Consider the following 19620-nt stretch of genomic DNA (forward strand, 5'->3'; position numbering starts at 1 on the left):
CAGACGCCTTTCTCCTGGACTGGTCAGGGATAGACTTTTGTTTACCGCTTTTTCTCCCCCGTTCAAGATACTGGGGAAGTAGTCAGAAAATTCGTGGCATCCGAAGGAACCAAGATGACTCTGATTGCTCCGTATTGGCCAGCTCAAATTTGGTTCACGGCAGGTGATGGAATGGACGGTGGACTTCCCCAGATCTCTTCCAAACAGAATAGATCTGCTCGAACAACCCCACTTCGAGAGGTACCATCAAAATCTACGCTCTTGCTCTGACTGCCTTTCGACTATGAAAGACTTGTCAGAGCGAGAGGTTTTCTCGCCAGGCAGCAAACGCAATTGCTAGAGCCCCGCAGATCATCTACTAGGCGAGTGTACCAATCGAAGTGGGAAGTTTTCAGAAACTGGTGTAGGTCGAAGAAGCTGTCCTCTTCCAGTACCTCTGTGACCGAAATTGCAGATTTCCTTCTGTTTCTTAGACAAAAGTCGCATCTCTCGGTACCGACTATTAAGGGGTACAGGAGTATGCTTTCAGCAGTCTTTAGAAACAGGGGATTAGATCTAACGAATGATAAGGAGTGCACGACCTCATTCGTTCCTTCTAAACATCAAAATCACTTGAACCTAAGGTTCCAAGCTGAACTTAGATGTGGTTCTTAAATTTCTATCATCAGATGAATTCGAACCACTTCACACTGCTTCGTTTCGTAACTCACTAGAAAGTGTTTGTTTCTGATGTCTCTTGCAACGGCAAAAAAGAGTCAGTGAGTTGCACGCCCTTGAATCAAGAGTTTGGCTTTAAAGGAGACTCTGCAATTTGTCATTTCAGTCCCTTTTTCTGGCCAAAAATGAAAACGCTTCGAATCCCTGGCCCAGGAGCTTCGAAGTGAAAGGACTTTCTAGTTTGGTGGGCAGAGAGGCAGAAAGATCCCTTTTGCCCAGTTAGAGCTCTAAAATTTATCTGGACAGGAAGAAGCAGTTGGGGGGTTCACATAAAGGTCTTTGGTGCTCAGTGAAAGACCCCAAGAGAGCAATGTCCAAGAACGCCTTAGCCTTCTTTGTTAGAAGTGTTATCACAGAAGCTCATAAGAATTGTCCAAGATGATTCTTTTAATCTTTTAAGAGTGAGAGCCCACGAAGTTAGAGCAATCGCAACCTCTGTGGCGTTCCAAAGAAATATGTCACTCAAGAACATTTTGGACGCAACTTATTGGAGATGCAACTCTGTGTTTGCATCCCATTATTTAAAAGACGTGCGAGTTAGTATGATAAATGTTTTCTTTAGGTCCGTTTGTGTCAGCACAGACGGTTCTGGTAAAGGAGAAAGCACCAATCCTTAAATTGTGTTCATAACCCTCTGTCGATGTGTTCTCGTGTTTTTCGGTGTATGGGAGTGTCAGTTGTCGCACAGGCGGCCTTCACTTCTCTTCATTTGAAAATCGAGTGACATCTGACTATTAGGGGGTACAAAAATTTGTTATTTTTTGTATGTATGAGTTTTTTGAGTTTGTGGTTGTTTGCTAAGAGTTTGGGGATAACTCTAGGCAATCTTAGAACTAAACACGGTTAGGATCGGGTGATCGGGATTGGTTGTGTGCTCCTTAAATAAATGCGTGTTGTCACTATAAGCGGATGTGCTCCATTGACAAACGCCAGTTAGGTTCTGTCGAGTAAGTGGAAGAGAGCCCCATCGACAGATCCACAAGAACTCTTGGCCACAGATCACTATCTCGCTAAGGCTCTTGAGATGAAGCAGACTCCTGGGCAGTAGCCACGAAGTCTTCCATCTAAAAAGGTAGGTAAGCTAAGGTTATTTGGTTTATACCTACAACATATGTTTGTTTACCTGTCTAGTCAGTTAGTTAGCTGTCTCTTGCCCTCCACCAAAGGGTGTCAATCAGCTATGTATATATCTGACAGGTAAGTTGAATGTATGAAATGACATTGTTATGATACAATAAAGTTTTCATACATACTTACCTGGCAGATATATACAATTGAAGACCCACCCAGCCTCCCCGCAGGAGACAGGTGGAAGAGAGAATCTGATTAGAAAACGGGAATAGTTCCTAAGTTCCTGCCACCCAGAGCAGGGCGGTAAGATCACCGTGACCTACCTGTAGCGAGTGCCGCGAAATTTGAAACTTCTGTCGGGAACGACGGAGTTCTAAATTTAAACGCAGTCTATAGCTATGTATATATCTGCCAGGTAAGTGTATGTATGAAACTTTATTGTATCATAACAATGTCATTTTTCCTAACTATACAAACCTGAGGTCCTTTAACAATAGGAAGTAGCTAGCGGCAGCTGGAACGGTCGTAAGCTTCGAACAAGGGGAGAACGGTAGTTAACTGCTTGTCCGACAGTCGCGCGCGCGCGACTGGGAGGTAAACAAATCACTTTTGCTTTTGCCATGCAAAATACGCATAGTGAGGGGTGGCATGAGGAGGGACTATATGTAAAGGACCTCAGGTTTGTATAGTTAGGAAAAATGCATTTTCGACAAATTGTCATTTGTTCCGATACGTAATACAAACCATCGGTCCTTTAACAATAGGAAGACTCACTTCTTGGTTGGGAGGAATCTGAGTCTTTGATGAACAGACTGGTGTTCGTCCATCCCTGGAATGCCTCCCTGGTCGTAAGAGCAAGGGAGGGATCCAAGCCTCTGTCCGATTGATCGGGGTGTGCACCGCAGAGGTCACGTTCTTCTCACAGCAAGTTTTGGAAGTCTTTTCCAAGACAGTCTGAATATTCTTTCAGCATCTATTTTAAATGGACCTTAACAACCTCTCCACTCTGAGTCTGTCTGCGTGCAGACTGACCAGAAGTGGACATGAATGAGAGGATGTTTCAAGGTAAATGACAGTAGGTCATGAATAAGATATATCTGATTACTGCAGGTCGTGCTAGAGGGAATGAGAAAACTGTCCTCTTCCGATATCTCTGTGAACCACATAGCGGTTTTTTCTTCCCTTTCAGAGGGAAGAATCACCTTTGTATATTTCTGTTATCAAAGAACGCAGTAAAAGGCTATCTCTGTCTCTATAAAGGGAATTGGAGATAGCAGAGCATTAAGATCTTCGGGATCTTATACAATACCTCTATACGACAAGACTAGGAGATCTTATAATTACAATGGGATCCTATTTGGGCCTCAGATTCCGTGTTCTGACATGATGGAACTGCTCCTCATCAATGTTTCTCTTGGTACTAAACGACCAAAAGGACGAGTGAAATTTTGGGCTTGGAATCTGGAATCAAATTCTAGAAAGACTAGGCAATGGGTTCCTACCAGCATGGTATGTTTGGCAAAAGAACTAAAACCTTTTATTCCTGGATCAACACTTTCAGATAAAGGATTCGTTGTCCAGGCAATGTATTTACGTTCTCATCTACAAAGAAGATAAGGTTTAAACGTTTTGCTGACAGAGTCTTTGGAATACGATGAGGGCTTAAAAAACCACTTCCCAGAAGGTTCGAAGAGATATTTAAAGAGCTAGAAATCAGGAATCCTCCCAATTTCAGCTCAGAATCTCGTTAGACTTCCAGGCTCTTTCCCTGCCTTCGTGCAAGGATAGGGAAGATTTTGCAACAAGAGAACTCATCAACATGTAGGAAGAGTGCTCGTTAGCAACGGAAGTATCAAGTATGATCCTCCTCTGAGGAAGACTGGTCTCTCGGACTATTAGATTTCCTATCGTCTCTGGATGTAGCTGACTAAAATTACCTCCCCTTGTTACGGAGGCCATAAGCTCAAAGTGAAAGAATTTCTTCCACCCTTTTCCATTCTCCTGATAAACGATTGTGGATGTTCAGACTTTCGGACAATGCAGCGCCAATCAGGCGCCAAATGCCAAACAGGCGGAAAGACGCCAGAGCAAGACAGTGCAAATAAACACTGTCATTGTCTGATGAGGAGAAGGAGTAGGCCTCCAATCTGGCGCAGATGCGCTAGAGGCGAGTAAATCAGGCAATAAAGTGTCAAAGGTGGGCATCGCCAGTTTTCATCGAGACTCTTAACAAGCTCGAATCTCCAGCAAGTGGGGAGAAGTCAGCCAGGCGCGAGGAGCCAACCAGACGCGAGGCGCCAGGCAAGCGAAGCGCCAGCCAGGCGCGAGGCGACAGCCAGACGCGAGTAAGACGCCAGCCAGGCGCGAGACGCCAGGCAGGCGCGAGGCGCCAGACTGGCGCGAGGCACCAGAAGCGCCAGCCAGGCGCAAGCCAGGCTCTGGGCTTCATCCAGAAGAGATCTATTTCAAAGAAAGGCCTGGTCTTCTTTGGAAAAGTGGAATCTCTAAAGCACTTCTTGAGTAACTTGATGATTCCTTCAAACTGCTAAGAATTAAAAGCGCTTGAAGTGCGGGCTTTTAACATTCTTGTTCTTTCCATAACAATATGTCGTGAGAGACATATTAGCTGTAATAAACCGGGAGATGCAACTCCTGTGTTGACTTCTCTTTGCACGAAGGAGATCAAGTGGGCCCATGAGAGATCCTTCTCTCTTTGTTATACGTGTCCACGGATGCGTTGCTGGGATAGGGAGACGACACTGATCCTTAACTATGAATTATTTTTATTTTTTTTAAATTATTTTCTGGGGTTATTTGATTTGAGTTTGGGGATAGCTCTTTTCAAATTAAGCACAAACCCTTGTGTTAGGATCAGGTGATCGGGATCGGTGTTGTGCTCCTTAAATTATGCCAATAGGCATTGGTGTATTGTCATGTAAGTGGATAAGACCCCATTGACAAATGACCACTAGATTCTGTCAAGTAAGTGGATAAGACCCCATTGACGATCTACAAGAACTCTTAGCCATAGGTCACATCTCGCTGAGGCTCTTGAGACGAAGCAGACTACTAGCAATAGCTAGGAAGTCGACCCTTCGTCTAAACACATAGGAACCAAGGTTTTATTTATTTATTACCTACAACGTATGTTGTTTACCTGTATATTCAGTAATAGCTGTCTTTTACCCTCCACCAATGGTGTGAATCAGCTATGTATATATCTGACGGGTAAGTTGAATGTATAAAAATGATATTTTCATACATTCAACTTACCTGTCAGATATATACATAGCTATCGACTCCGTCGTCCCCGACAGAAATTCAAATTTCGCGGCACTCGCTACAGGTAGGTCAGGTGATCTACCGCCCTGCTCTGGGTGGCAGGACTAGGAACCATTCCCGTTTTCTAATCAGATTCTCTCTGTCGCCGGTGGTATCAACATTGTTGTTACTTCCTCCTGACTAGAATTCTTTTTTCACAACGCTTTTGATCATCTCTCGCTGATATTTGGTGACGTACTTGGATCGTTGTTTGGCATTCGCTATCGTGGACTGTTTTTTTGGACTTGGTTTTTGGAATTCGTGAAATATGTCTGACTCTAGTGTTAGTTTCAGTGTGTGTGTGAATGAGGGCTGTAAGGTGAGGATTCCGAAGCTTCGGTAGATCCTCACACTACATGTAGTGGTTGTAGAATGGTTGAATGCTCGATTGAGAATACGTGTAACGAGTGTGATGAAATTGAGTGCGCAAGAGTGGAAGAATCTAACTTCTTACTTGAAGAAGTTAGAGAAAGATAGAGAGAGGAAGGCGGCTTACAAAACCCGCAGAATGTCTACATCTTATGATTTACTGTCTAGTTCTGTAGCTTCTTCCTCTGATAATCATGCCCATTCTGTTTCAGCCCGTTCACAAATTGCTAATCCCTCTAGTTCTGCTTCGGAAATAGCGGAACTCAGAGCTTCCCTTCAGAAAATGCAGGAAAAAATGGCAGCATTGGAAGGTAAGAAAAGTGAATGTGGTTTCGCTAGTGATATTAGTGTCCCCATGTAGTGGAGGGGGCGTCTGGTCGTCTCTGCGACGCTCCCAGGCCTAGACCTCTTCCAAGCTCCCTGGCCCGGAGGAGAAGGAAAGTCGAAAGCCGTACGGGGGTTGTGGAGAATCCCCAACGATCAGCGTCCCTTCCAGAATCTATCATATCACAAACTGCCAAGGACCGCTATAGGAAAAGCGTCCTTCGAGAGTGCTTTTCGTCTTCTAGTTCGCCCTCTCCGAGAAGAGGATGGAAGGAGTCGAAACTTTCCCGTCCGCTGAAGAGGAGTATGAAAGAACATGAGCTCAATTCTAGTCCCGAGCACTTCTCTGAAGAAGGAGCGCCTTCGGTAATAAAGAAGGCTAGAAAACATTCAGACTCTGGGTCTGGAGGAGATCCTAGAGCGCCTTCCAGATCTCCCTCCCCTCCTGATTCGAAAGATTCCTCAACCAGGAAAATTTTAATGAATATGCAGGAACCAATTAGCCTCGTTGGTAGGAGTTCTTTATAAGAAGCCTACTCGTAAGAAGGATGATAGGCTTCCTATTAAAAGATCTAAATACCGATCCCCTGTCACGCGCAACGAAGCCTTCCAGGGGAGGTGTCGCCACAGGCGACCATCTCCGGCGGGAACGGTGCGTTAGACAGGAGAGAAGTAAGAAAGGAAGTTACTCTGTCAAGAGTGTGGCTCCAGCCAGGAGCCAGGCTCCGAGTAGGCGCAAAGAGCCAGAGTATTCAGTACAACGTTCAAGATCTTCAACCAAGTGCCAAGAGTTAACTGAAGAAGAAGATCCTGTTAGGAGTAGAGCGCTTCTTAAACGAAAAGCGCCTACCTTGATCAATACTCCTACTAAACACCATACGCATTCCAAGGATCAGGAGTATTTGGAGCGACATACTCCTGCCAGGCGCCAGGAGTCTTCGGACCTCGATACTCCTCCCAGGCGCCAGGAGTATTCCGAAACTTTATACTCCTCCCAGGCGCCAGGAGTATTCTGAACTTAATACTCCTCCAGGCGCCAGGAGTATTCCGAACCTATATACTCCTCCAGGCGCCAGGAGTATTCTGAACTTAATACTCCTCCCAGGCGCCAGGAGTATTCGGAACAAGATGCGCCTACCAGAAGCCAGGAGTATTCGAAGCGCGTTGCGCCTGCCAAGCACCAGGAGTATTCCAAACACGTTACTCTTCCAGGCGAGATACTCCTGCTGTACACCAGGCCGCATTCCCCATGCATGAAGAGCCTGACATGCCGACAGGAGTCATCCAAGCGTCAATCTTTTAGCAAAGAGAGAGTAAACTCTTAGCCCCTCTTCAATTATGGAGTGCTTCTTCAGAAAGGAAGAGAGTAAGGGAAGAAACAGAAGAAAGAAGGGATCCTTCTCCTTCCGAGCCTATGAACCCAGAAGATGCCTCGGAGGATGAAATGAGGAAGGATTTTTCTAATTACAAAGTTCTTTCGTCCCTTCTCTTGGAAGAATATGGAGACTCTTTAACGCCAGCCGCTCCTCCTTCTCCACGCTCTCTGTTTTCGAGCACGAAAACGCACAAGTCTTCCTCTTTCTAAAAATGAAGCCTGCTATATCTATGAGGAGGGCGCTACAATCTCTTGACTCCTGGTTCAAGAAGAAGAAGGAGTTAGGAAGGACGGTCTTTTGTATGCCTCCCGCTAAACTTACAGGGAGGAGAGGCATTTGGTACGAAACGGGAGAAAATATGGGATTGTCTCTGCCGTTTCAGCTGAGTCAGACTTCTCGAGTTTAGTATACTCATCGAGAAGACACGCCCTGAATTCAGCAAAAGTAACATGGGGAGTCTTTCGGAAAACGGACACCTCCTCAAAGGGCTTTTTTCACACTTTAGAAGTTTTTAACTTCTTAGATTGGTCCCTTGGGGTTCTTGCCAAGAAGTCTCATGAAAAGGAACTACTGGACCCAGAAACCCTAAATAGCATCCTCACATGCATTGATAAGGCTGTTCAGGATGGATCGGCTGAAGTATGCTCCCTCTTTGGTGCAGGAGTTTTAAAGAAGAGGGCGGTTCACAGTGCTTTCCTCACGAAGGCCGTCTCTCCTTCGCAAAGATCCGCCTTATTGTTTGCGCCTCTCTCAAAGGACATTCCTCCCTGACAACATCACCGAGGGAATTGTCCGCCAGATACAGGACCCTGTTCTGATGGATACTCTTCGTCAGATGGTGGAACAGATGTGGGACAAAAGAGCAATAGAGCTGGGTGCTGGATTGCAGCTCCCCGGGGTTTTACAATCGCTTGTTTCTTGTAGCAAAAGCCTCGGGGGGATGGAGACCGGTACTGGATGTAAGTGCGCTGAACAAATTCGTAAAACAACAGAAGTTCAGCATGGAAACGTCTGCTTCAGTCCTTGCAGCACTGCGTCAAGGAGATTGGATGGCGTCCCTAGACCTTCAGGACGCATATTTCCACATCCCGATCCACCATTCGTCGAGGAAGTACCTTCGATTTATGTTCGAGGGAAAGAATCTATCAGTTCAGGGCCCTGTGTTTCGGCCTTTCCACGGCTCCTCAAGTCTTCACGGACGTGATGAAAAAGTGTATCAAGACATTTACATTTGAAAGGGATAAACGTCTCCCTGTACCTGGACGACTGGCTCATCAGAGCCAGGTCTCAAAAGCAGTGTTTGGAGGACCTGTCAACAACACTGGAATTGACAAAACTCATTGGGATTGATCGTGAACCTCGAGAAGTCTCAGATGATCCCCAGCCAGAACGTGGTTTATCTGGGGATTCAGATGGATTCTCGGGTTTGTTTTTTTTTTCGAGTTTTTCCCTCTCAAGAGAGAATAAGGAAAGGCTGTGCCACAGTATCGAACTTCTTAGGGAAAGAGCGCACTTCAGCGAGGGAATGGCTGAGCCTTCTGGGGACCCTTTCCTCGCTCGAACAGTTTCTTTCCCTAGGAAAGACTACATCTTCGTCCGCTTCAGTTCTTCCTGAGAAGAAGTTGGAGTTGGAAGACAGGACAGCTCTCGGACACGTTTCCAATCTCGGAGGAAATAAAAAATCATTTAAAGTGGTGGTTGATTCCTTAAAAGAAAACAAAGGAGTATCCCTGCAAGTACGGAACCCAAGCCTGACATTGTTCTCAGACGCGTCGGAGTCGGGCTGGGGTGCAACATTGGGATCCAAAGAAGTGTCAGGCACCTGGTCGGCAGAACAGTGTCATGGCACATAAATTGCAAGGAGCTTTTAGCAATTCACCTTGCGCTAAAGAGCTTCGAACACATAGTCAGAGGCAAGGTCGTACAGATAAACTCAGACAATACGACCGCTCTGGCTTATGTCAAGAAACAAGGAGGGACTCACTCTTTCGCTCTGTACGAGCTGGCAAGAGATCTGTTGATTTGGGCGAACCAAAGGAAGGTAGTTCTTCTAACGAGGTTTGTCCAAGGGGAGAGGAATGTGAGAGCGGACAGACTGAGCAGGAGGTTCCAGGTCCTTCCCACAGAATGGACACTCCACTCAGAAGTCTGTCAGAGCCTTTGGTACCTTTGGGGGAAGCCTCAAATAGATCTTTTCGCCACATTCCTCTCCAAAAGGATAGACACATTTTGTGCCCTAGTGGAAGATCCCAGGGCTTATGCCAACAGACGCCTTTCTCCTGGACTGGTCAGGGCTAGATGTTTTACGCTTTTCCCCCGTTCAAGATACTGGGGGAAGTAGTCAGAAAATTCGTGGCATCCGAAGGAACCAAAATGACTCTGATTGCTCCGTATTGGCCATCTCAGATTTGGTTCACAGAGGTATGGAGTGGACAGTGGACTTCCCCAGATCTCTTCCAAACAGAATAGATCTGCTCAAACAACCCCACTTCGAGAGGTACCATCAAAACCTTCCCGCTCTTGCTCTGACTGCCTTTCGACTATCGAAAGACTTGTCAGAGCGAGAGGGTTTTCTCGCCTGGCAGCAAGCGCAATTGCTAGAGCCCGCAGATCATCTACTAGGCGAGTGTACCAATCGAAGTGGGAAGTTTTCAGAAGCTGGTGCAGGTCGAAGAAGCTGTCCTCTTCCAGTACCTCTGTGACCGAAATTGCGGATTTCCTTCTGTTTCTTAGAGAAAAGTCGCATCTCTCTGTACCGACTATTAAGGGGTACAGGAGTATGCTTTCAGCAGTCTTTAGAAACAAGGGATTAGATCTAACGAATGATAAGGATTTGCACGACCTCATTCGTTCCTTCGAAACATCAAAGTCACTTGAACCTAAGTTCCAAGCTGGAACTTAGATGTGGTTCTTAAATTTCTATCCTCCGAAGAATTCGAACCACCACACACTGCTTCATTTCGTAATATCACTAGAAAGTGTTTGTTTCTGATGTCTCTTGCAACGGCAAAAAGAGTCAGTGAGTTGCACGCCCTTGAATCACGAGTCGGCTTCAAAGGAGACTGCAATTTGTTCATTCCAGTCTCTCTTTCTTGCCAAAAATGAAAACCCTTCGAATCCCTGGCCCAGGAGCTTCAGGTTAAAAAAAGGTTAAAAGGACTTTCTAGTTTGGTGGGCAGAGAGGCAGAAAGATCCCTTTGCCAGTTAGAGCTCTTAAATTCTATCTGGACAGGAAGAAGAAGCAGTTGGGGGGTTCGTTCGCAAAAGGTCTTTGGTGCTCAGTAAAAGACCCCAAGAGAGCAATGTCCAAGAACGCCTTAGCCTTCTTTGTTAGAAAGTGTTATTACGGAAGCTCATAAGAATTGTCCAGATGATTCTTTTAATCTTTTAAGAGTGAGAGCCCACGAAGTTAGGGCAATCGCAACCTCTGTGGGTTCCAAAGAAACTATGTCACTTAAAAACATTTTGGATGCAACTTATTGGAGATGCAACTCTGTGTTTGCATCTCATTATTTAAAAGACGTGCGAGTTACGTATGAGAAATGTTTTTCTCTAGGTCCGTTTGTGTCAGCACAGACGGTTCTGGGTAAGGGAGCTAGCACCGATCCTTAATATTGTATGTAACCCACCTCTTGTTGGATGTGTTTTTCTTGAGTTTCCTGTGCATGGAAGTGTCAGGTGTCGCACAGGCGACCTTCACTTCTCTTCACTAGGAGATCGAGTGACAGCTGACTTTTAGAGGGGTACAAAAAAGAATATTTTTTTTTGTATTATTGTATGTGTGGTTATTGAGTTTGTGGTTGTTTGCTAAGAGTTTGGGTGGGATAGCTCTTGGCAATCTTAGAACTAACACGGGTGTTAGGTTCGGGTGATCGGGATCGGTTTGTGTGCTCCTTAAATAAAGGCGTGTTGTCATATAAGTGGATGTGCTCCCATTGACAAATGCCAGTTAGGTTCTGTCGAGTAAGTGGATGAGACCCCATCGACAGATCCACAAGAACTCTTGGCCACAGATCACTATCTCGCTAAGGCTCTTGAGGTGAAGCAGACTCCTAGACAGCAGTCACGAAGTCTTCCACCTGATAAGGTAGGAACCAAGGTCTATAAATACCTACAACATGTGTTGTTTACCTGTCTAGTCAGTAGTTAGCTGTCTCTTGCCCTCCACCAAAGGGTGTCAATCAGCTATGTATATATCTGACAGGTAAGTTGAATGTATGAAAATGATATTGTTATGATACAATAAAGTTTCATACATACTTACCTGGCAGATATATACAATTGAAGACCCACCCAGCCTCCCCGCAGGAGACAGGTGGAAGAGAGAATCTGATTAGAAAACGGGAATGGTTCCTAGTCCTGCCACCCAGAGCAGGGCGGTAGATCACCTGACCTACCTGTAGCGAGTGCCGCGAAAGTTGAATTTCTGTCGGGGACGACGGAGTCGATAGCTATGTATATATCTGCCAGGTAAGTATGTATGAAACTTTATTGTATCATAACAATATCATTGTTATGATACAATAAAGTTTTATACATACTTACCTGGCAGATATATACAATTAAATGGCCCACCCAGCCTCCCCTCAGGAGACAGCTGGAAGAAAAAATATGAATTAGAAAACGGGTATGGTTCCTATTCCCGCCACCCAGCGGCGGGGGGTAGATCACCTGACCTACCTGCCGCGTGTGCCGCGAAATTCGAATTTCTGTCGGGGACGACGGAGTAATAGCTATGTATATATCTGCCAGGTAAGTATGTATAAAACTTTATTGTATCATAACAATATCATTTTTCTCTCAAACTACCTCTTACAAAGTCTCAGAGGTTTCAACGTATACATGTTGCAATTTAATTATTGATTACAGTTAGTATATATTTCATTGGAATTTTTTAAACTTGCAAACTTTTAATGTTCATGACAACTGCTCTATGTCCACAGAGCTTGAAAAGTGATGAAATACTTTGGAGACTTGCAAGAGCCACATATGAAAAGGCAAAAGCTGCTGCTACAGATGCTGAAAAGAAAGTACTTTACAGAGAAGCTCTTGACTATGCAGAGGAGGCACTTTCCATTAATGAGAACAACTTTGCTGTACACAAGTGGATGTCAATATTAATAGATTATGTGTATGGTTATGAAGGAACAAAAGCAAGAATTTCACAGTCATTTAATGTGAAACATCACATGGAGGTATGGACATTAGCAAAAAAGCATATCTAACTTATATACTGTAAAGTGGAACCTTGATTTTTGTACATAATCCGTTCCAGAACCTCCCATGAAAACTGAAATGTGTGAAAACCGAAACAATAATTATTCCCATAAGGAATAATGTAAATACAATTAATGTGTTCCAAACCCTCAAAAATATTAACCAAAAAGGGATTTTGACGAAGGGAAAATCTATTTCTGGGCGAGGAAGCCGTGTCGCCCAGTGAAATACGTTCCTTTAGTGCTATTTCTAAGGTAAATTATTGCTAAAATACCAGAGAACTGCTAAATTGGACATCCCAGAATATTCTGACTTGCATTTTATAGGGGATAAACACAATTTTACATGCAGAAAATAATGAAAAATAAATATAAATGACAAATGAAATGAATAAATGAAAATTTAATTTCTTGGACATGTATGGAAATCACTTCTTAGTACATGGATGGAAGATGGAGAGGAGGGGAGAGAGAGGAGGATAGGTTATTGTTTGGGGATACTTCTCTTCTCTTCGTTTTTTACTGGCACTATCTGAGGTTACTTCCCCACTTTGTTTTTTACTGGCAGTAGGACCAGCTTGAGAGTTATTGGACCCCTGTCGCACAACAAAACTATCCAGAGACTTTTGTTTCTGGCATTTCTTTAAAACTTGCTTAAAGTTAAACATGACATTGTCATTAAACATGTTGGGGAGACAGATTACAACTTTTTTCTTGGGATGATAATTCTCCACAAAATTTTTTACATCATTCCACTTTGCAAACATGTCCTTAATCCCTGAGGTAGACACATTATGCATGGCCATTCGTTTTCTAAATTTTTCAAACCAGCCTCTGCTGGCCTTAAATTCACTAACAGCATGCTTTTTGTAATTAACTATTAAAACTTAAATACAAACCCTCTCAATTCTGTCCGTGCTGCATGTTTTTCACATTTAGTACTTCTTAGCAATACTTTAATTTGCTTTTCAGGAGTTATTATAGTTGTGTGGTAAACACGGAATGTTAATTTTTATCATGCCTTGCTCAGACAACTTTTTTATACCATAAATAGATGCCTTATATGAGTTAACCCATCTTGCACTCTGATTGACCATCAAGTTGAAACGTCTATCATTTAATTTTCATTGTATGTGGTGTGTGTGTGTGATTTTTTAAAAAAATCAGTGAACAAGAAAAGTGGACTGTGAAAGGTATGAAGGATGTAAGTGGGTGTTTCTCTGCATTATGGCCTTTGTGTTAATATAAACTGCATGTAGTAGTTCCGCAATGGTAGGTTTGTTTGTTTGTATGGTGTTTTTATGTTGCATGGAACCAGATGTTATTCAGCAACGGGACCAACGGCTTTACATGACTTCTGAATCATGTCGAGAGTGAATTTCTATTACCAGAAATACACAATGGAATGCCTGAGAATCTAACTTGTGGCCACAGAGGTGGCAAGTCAAGACCATACCGGTCACGCCACTGAGACGCCTACCGCAATGGTAGGTCCTGTGAGCAGTGTGCTGGCTGGTCTCCTTTACTATGGGGAGGTTCAGCAGCATTGAAGGAACAGGACTAGGTACTTTGCCTCGGACACAACTTTTTAAGTTTTTTCCTCCCAGAGTGCCCTCCAAACCTTCTGCTTGTTCTTTGGCTCAGATCCCGGGGCAGTCTTGGTAAGTGCCTCTCGGCACCACTTTTCTCCACTCATTCTGTCCTGAGTGATCCACCATGTTGATTACTATGGGGATCAGATACCTTGGTAACTCCTTGTGGATTTCATACCAAGGGGTTTCCCATTCTGCTGGCTCTTGACATGCTCTTAGAAAGTTTTCCTATGGCCCTATTGCCTAACCAGGGGAATTGAACCATCCTTGATGTGGATGGGGTCTCTCCCTGGTCAGGGCTTTTGTTTAGAAGATTGTGGATATGGTAAGTAACATGGCCTTCTCATCCAGTACTCAGAGGGTTTGAATCATGCTCATTAGTTCCTGGGTTTGTGTAGAAACCCAATACTTGTCACTTTTTAGTGAGAGATACAAAAGTTTTTTTTTTCCCCTCTCTGGGAACTTAGAGGTGGCCTGGAGGAGTGATGTTATTCCCAGTGTGAGCTGGAAGTGCTACAAGAGTAGGTCTCAGCTTCTTAGGCCAGTGTGAGCTCTTACTAGTACTGTTAAAATCACAGGAAGTAAGTGTCTAGGAACACCATTTTCTTCTGGCTTTGTAATGTGTCAAACAGTTAATTACACTACCAGCAAGGAGACGCAAGAACAGTTTTGTCAAAAATTCATGAAGTCAGACTACTTTTTTTATATCTACCAGGGGAAAGTTACCCTCAGGTTCACAGACTCCTTCCCTTTCTGGGACTATTGGTGGATGCTCAATAGGTTGTGTAATCACATAGCTCATTATAGAGAATGATCCTACCTGAAGCACTAGGAGAGTCTGGGGTTGAATGGTAGAGTGATTGGCTTCTCTCCAGTCTTTCTTCGTCATCAGAGCCTTATATCATATTTCCTCACCTCAGTCACCCAGCTTTGTCCCGGACACCGAAGGAAGTGCTTGATGACAACTTGTGGATGACAGTTATTCTTTCGTACTAACCCCACTTAATCACCAGTAACCAAGTTTTATCAACCAGTTCCAGCTTGCATTGAAGAATACTCCCACATATAAAAGTTCGGGTTTGTACACTTAAGGAAAATACAAATTACTTGAAAAATCTTATAGTACTGTATTATTTATTATCAGACCAGTGGTATGAGATCAAAATTTAAGCATGAGAGGCATTGTTTTGGTAGATGGCACTGGTGAATGTTTGAATATTGTTGTTAAGCTATGGCTCAACAGTTTATATTCTGATGAAGTGACAGTCACTTTGAAAAGCTCAGTCTTATCTTTTGTAACTAGTCATGATATCCAGATGGTAGTGTACATGAACTTTTTTCATTCATAATTACTCACTGCCATGCAGGTTAATTCATATGTAAAATTATGGAATGTGAGAAAATAACAAAATGTTATTTTTAGAATTTTTAGAATACAGTACTTTAGAGTAATTTCCTAGACATTGTGCGTAGAGTACTGTTTAAGAGAGCAAGCATAGGGAAAAAATGGCATTACATATGGCAAAGTCTTCTTCATTTAATGCCACTGTATCATAAGCATAAACATGAGTAAAGATTTTTTCCACTAATACTTGTGATTATTGTGTAATCCCTAAATTTCATTTGCAGAGAGCTTGTCAACTGAATCCTACTGACGGAACATCCTGGTACCTGCTTGGATATTGGTGAGTAGTATATTAGCTCCAGTACGCTGTCTTAATTTTTAACTACCGTATATGACCTGGTTACTGATGTAAAAAGCTTTGCAGACTTAGGTAGACCCAAAGGCTGAAGAGGGAAATGTATATGATCCATCTTACTATCACCATTGTTCTTGTAAAAAGACTATGCTATATCTTATAAATATACTTTTCCCTCATTCATAATCAAGTGCCAGACACTTTTTTTTTTTATACCAAGTAGAATTAATATTGTATCCATTCCCCAATCAGTGACCAGATTTTTTCTGTGAGATTTGGCAGTAATTACCATTTTGAAACACTACATGCTCCTACAAAAGTACAAATCATTGCCTTATATGCAAGAGTATTCCTTAGTACCAGTGGGAATTGGTTCTTGAGACATGGTAGGAAGGTAGTTAATTCTTCTTTATCTTTTTCAGTGGAAGATATTTAGGATTAAAAATTGAAAGACTAAAAAAAATTCACTTGTGTTGTCTGGAGTAAAGACTCCCCTAGTTGACGCCATGGAACCTTCCCACTCCTTGATCCGTATACCCAAACCTCTCTCTGCTCCTTCCAATATGTACGTACATTGCTCTCTCAGCTGAGAGGGGATTATGTGCAGGAAGGTGTGACATGTGTACTCTTGCACCAATGGTGAGTCAGGTGAGTATGCTGGGCTCTCCCCAGGTGGGACCCTTGCTGGATAGGTGCACAGTCCCTGGATCAATATGGGTGTATGAGTTTGCACCACCTTGGTCAGTTTGTAGTTTGGATTCCTGTGGTCTTTATTAGTTCAGTTTTTATTGATCATAGGGAGCCCCATGGGACAGATGACTACGGTTTGGAACCATGTCCCCATTCATGTGTCATCCTCGAGTGTATGTACATGAATCATGCGAACCATTGGGTGGTGCCTGATTCATCCAGAACTCCTGTTGGACATGCATATAATCCCTAGATCATTTGTGTGTTATTGAGGGTTCACACTAGAAAGGTCACCACTTATAATACCATTGAGTATAGTCTTCTTTCTTCTTTACGTATTTTCATAGTCAATCTAGGATTGATGTTCACCTGGTGAACAAAGGATGATTCTCAGCATGAAGTCAAGAAAGGTGCATTGTTTGCTTTCCCTTTGACTCCAGTGCGATATACAGGTAGTCCCATGTTACGGTGGCTCCGACTTAATGATGTTCTATTGTTACAGTACTATTTCACATCTGTACAGTGCTCTCCCACTTTTTCATCTTCATTTCGTCACTCATTTTTGTGGGACATATTACTTATGTATGTACGTATTCACTTTTCTGCAAGGGAACTTTTAATTAATTTGGATCATTAGTTTGGAGATTTTTCTATGGACTGTATTACCTAAAATTATCGCTAGTTTGCTTTTATTCCGTAGGGCAACACTATTTATTCACTAATTACCGTAATTTTTCAGTGTGTGTGACTAAATACAGATTTTTATGATAAAAATTATTAAGAGTGTGAGGACTGGAATCAGACAAGGAGAAAGCTCTAACTAACTTTATTGAACAGAGACGGCTGTATATGAGGCAGCAGTGCAGACGGAAACGTAGTGTCTGTCACGCACGCACTTACAAAAGGGGACGAGCCCCAGCTGCGATTGTGTTTCTTCGCTGCTGAAAATATACATATATCTTTGTGCAGAGAGCACGTACATTTTTACATGATATACATACGTATCGGTGGATAGGCCGTGAAATGCTCTACATTTTTTTACGTATGTGGCTTGCCTTGAGAGCCCAGCTACGTATATGGAAATATTTTAGGAGAAAATGCAGAATAACTTCCCTTAAAAGGATTGCTTTGGGTTAGATTACTCTATAATAAGGTCGCCAGGAAACTCGGCTAATTAATTTACATTATTTATTTACAAGAGGCCGTTGAATGGCCTGGAGAATAAGTAAATAATGCAGCTTGTTCGCACGTGGCCACTCATAGCTCTCACAAGGGGAGAACTGGCTAAATTCAGATTAACGTAAGGGCTGGTTTCCAAAATTACTCAAGTTATCTTGCGTTAAGGTAGCACTTGCGGGCGGTGAGACTTGGACATGTGACTCAGCAAATCTGGAAAAATTCCCAGATTAGACACAAGATGAAAGGAAGACTTCTTGCACCAGTAACGGTTATTCAGTTTTATCTAAGACACTGGAGAAGGAACTCTAGTGGTTAAAAGAGATAAGCAATGAAGACTTAAGCTTTAACAGGTCACAGGGGGAAGCACATGGCCCGATGAGGACAAAGGGATTTTGATGTAAAGGTGATATAAGGGAAATTTTAAAATGAAATTAGCAAGAGTCATCTTGGAGAAAAAGAGCTGGTTGGAGTTTTGCACTTTCTAGATGTAGTTTAAATCCTTGAGACTTGAACATGTGTCGTGCTATGAAGATGGTCCCACCAGCGTTTGGACAAAGGGCTGACTTCCCTTCAGAGGAGGAGGCACGTCTGCCCTGCTGTAGTACTAGTTTCGACTGAGAGAGAAGCTGGATGTTCTGGAATCGCGTGGATTTCACGTACAGCCTCCGGCATTGTCTGAAAAGTAACGAAAACAACAACCAGCGAATTTGGAAGGGAAAAGAGGTCTTATGGTAGGAATCCCTAAAGCCCATATCGAGGCCTAGCTAATCCTGTGACCTGCCTGTCTTACCCTAAGCTCCAGCCTAAACGGAAATGCCTTTCCCTCGACCTACCTCGTGTTTCTCTCCCAGAATCAGCTGATTTAGAGAGAAAATAGCTGATCTTTTAGAACTAACTAAAATGAATAAATTCTGCGTAGACGAGAGGGGCAATACACGTAATAATTTTAGCATATGGTATAAAAAGTATGTGCAACAGAAGGACAGACATTTGGTGAAATTCCATCCTTACAAGAGAGAGAGACAGACAGAGAGATTGAGAGATATGGGGTGTTGCCCTTACGTTATTATTACAGAGACAGAGAGGATAACATGAGATAGAGAGGGGTGGGTGTTTGTTCTTACTAAATTGCAGGAGGGAATTATTCGTGATTTATGACAGAAAATAGAGTTTTTCTTATGTTAGATATCAAAAGATGGAAATAAAGATTTATGAAGGAGAGAGTGAGAGAGATTTTTTAGCCATCAAGTGGGCAACATTTTCTACCCTCTGCTGTCAATATATGTCAAGATAATTAGTAGGTTACCCCCTCTCCGCATCGCACCAAAGCTTCGGAAAAAACTGGGAATCGATATGTATTCTTGTAAAATTTTACATAATTTACTAGAGAATTGCATAAATGTTGTAATTGTAGCATGGAAAATATGAAAAATTAACCCTCTTACGCCGGAGCGGTAAATGAAAAATTGTCTCCCGTATGCCAGAGGGGTTTCGGAGTGAGCGCGGAAGCTGAAAAAATATTTTTTTCAAAAAATCACAGCGCGCTTAGTTTTCAAGATTAAGAGTTCATTTTTGGCTCCTTTTTTTGTCATTGCCTGAAGTTTAGTATGCAACCATCAGAAATGAAAAAAATTATCATTATCATATATAAATAATATGATATATGATAGCGCAAAAACGAAATTTCATATATAATGGTATTCAAATCGCGCTGTGCGCAAAACGGTTAGAGGTAACAAGTTACTTTTTTTTGTTGTAATGTACACTAAATTGCGATCATTTTGGTATATAACACATTGTAAAACGATAAAAGCAACACAGAGAAAATATTATCACAAAATAATGCATGAATTCGTAACGCGCGGACGTAATCAAATATTTTGTTCAAAAATTCACCATAAATCTAAATATTGTCCTAGAGACTTCCAATTTCTTTCAAAATGAAGACAAATGATTGAATATTACTATACTGTAAGAGTATTAGCTTACAATTGCAGTTTTTGACCATATCTGACGAGTTAAAGTTGACCGAATGTCGAATTTTTTTATATATATATTTTTTATA

The 19620-nt window shown here is 42.7% G+C and overlaps 1 protein-coding gene across 1 annotated transcript in view; it reads left to right on the plus strand.

Moving 5' to 3' along the window:
* Positions 1-19620, plus strand: part of LOC135197435 (regulator of microtubule dynamics protein 1-like) — a 63217-nt gene that overhangs the window by 3434 nt on the left and 40163 nt on the right. Inside the window, exons 3-4 of the mRNA XM_064224505.1 lie at positions 12122-12373; positions 15616-15671. Coding sequence (XP_064080575.1) covers positions 12122-12373; positions 15616-15671 — 308 coding nt within the window. The remainder of the gene's footprint in view (positions 1-12121; positions 12374-15615; positions 15672-19620) is intronic.

Source organism: Macrobrachium nipponense, chromosome 21 (genome assembly GCF_015104395.2).
Source record: "Macrobrachium nipponense isolate FS-2020 chromosome 21, ASM1510439v2, whole genome shotgun sequence".
NCBI lineage: Eukaryota > Metazoa > Arthropoda > Malacostraca > Decapoda > Palaemonidae > Macrobrachium > Macrobrachium nipponense.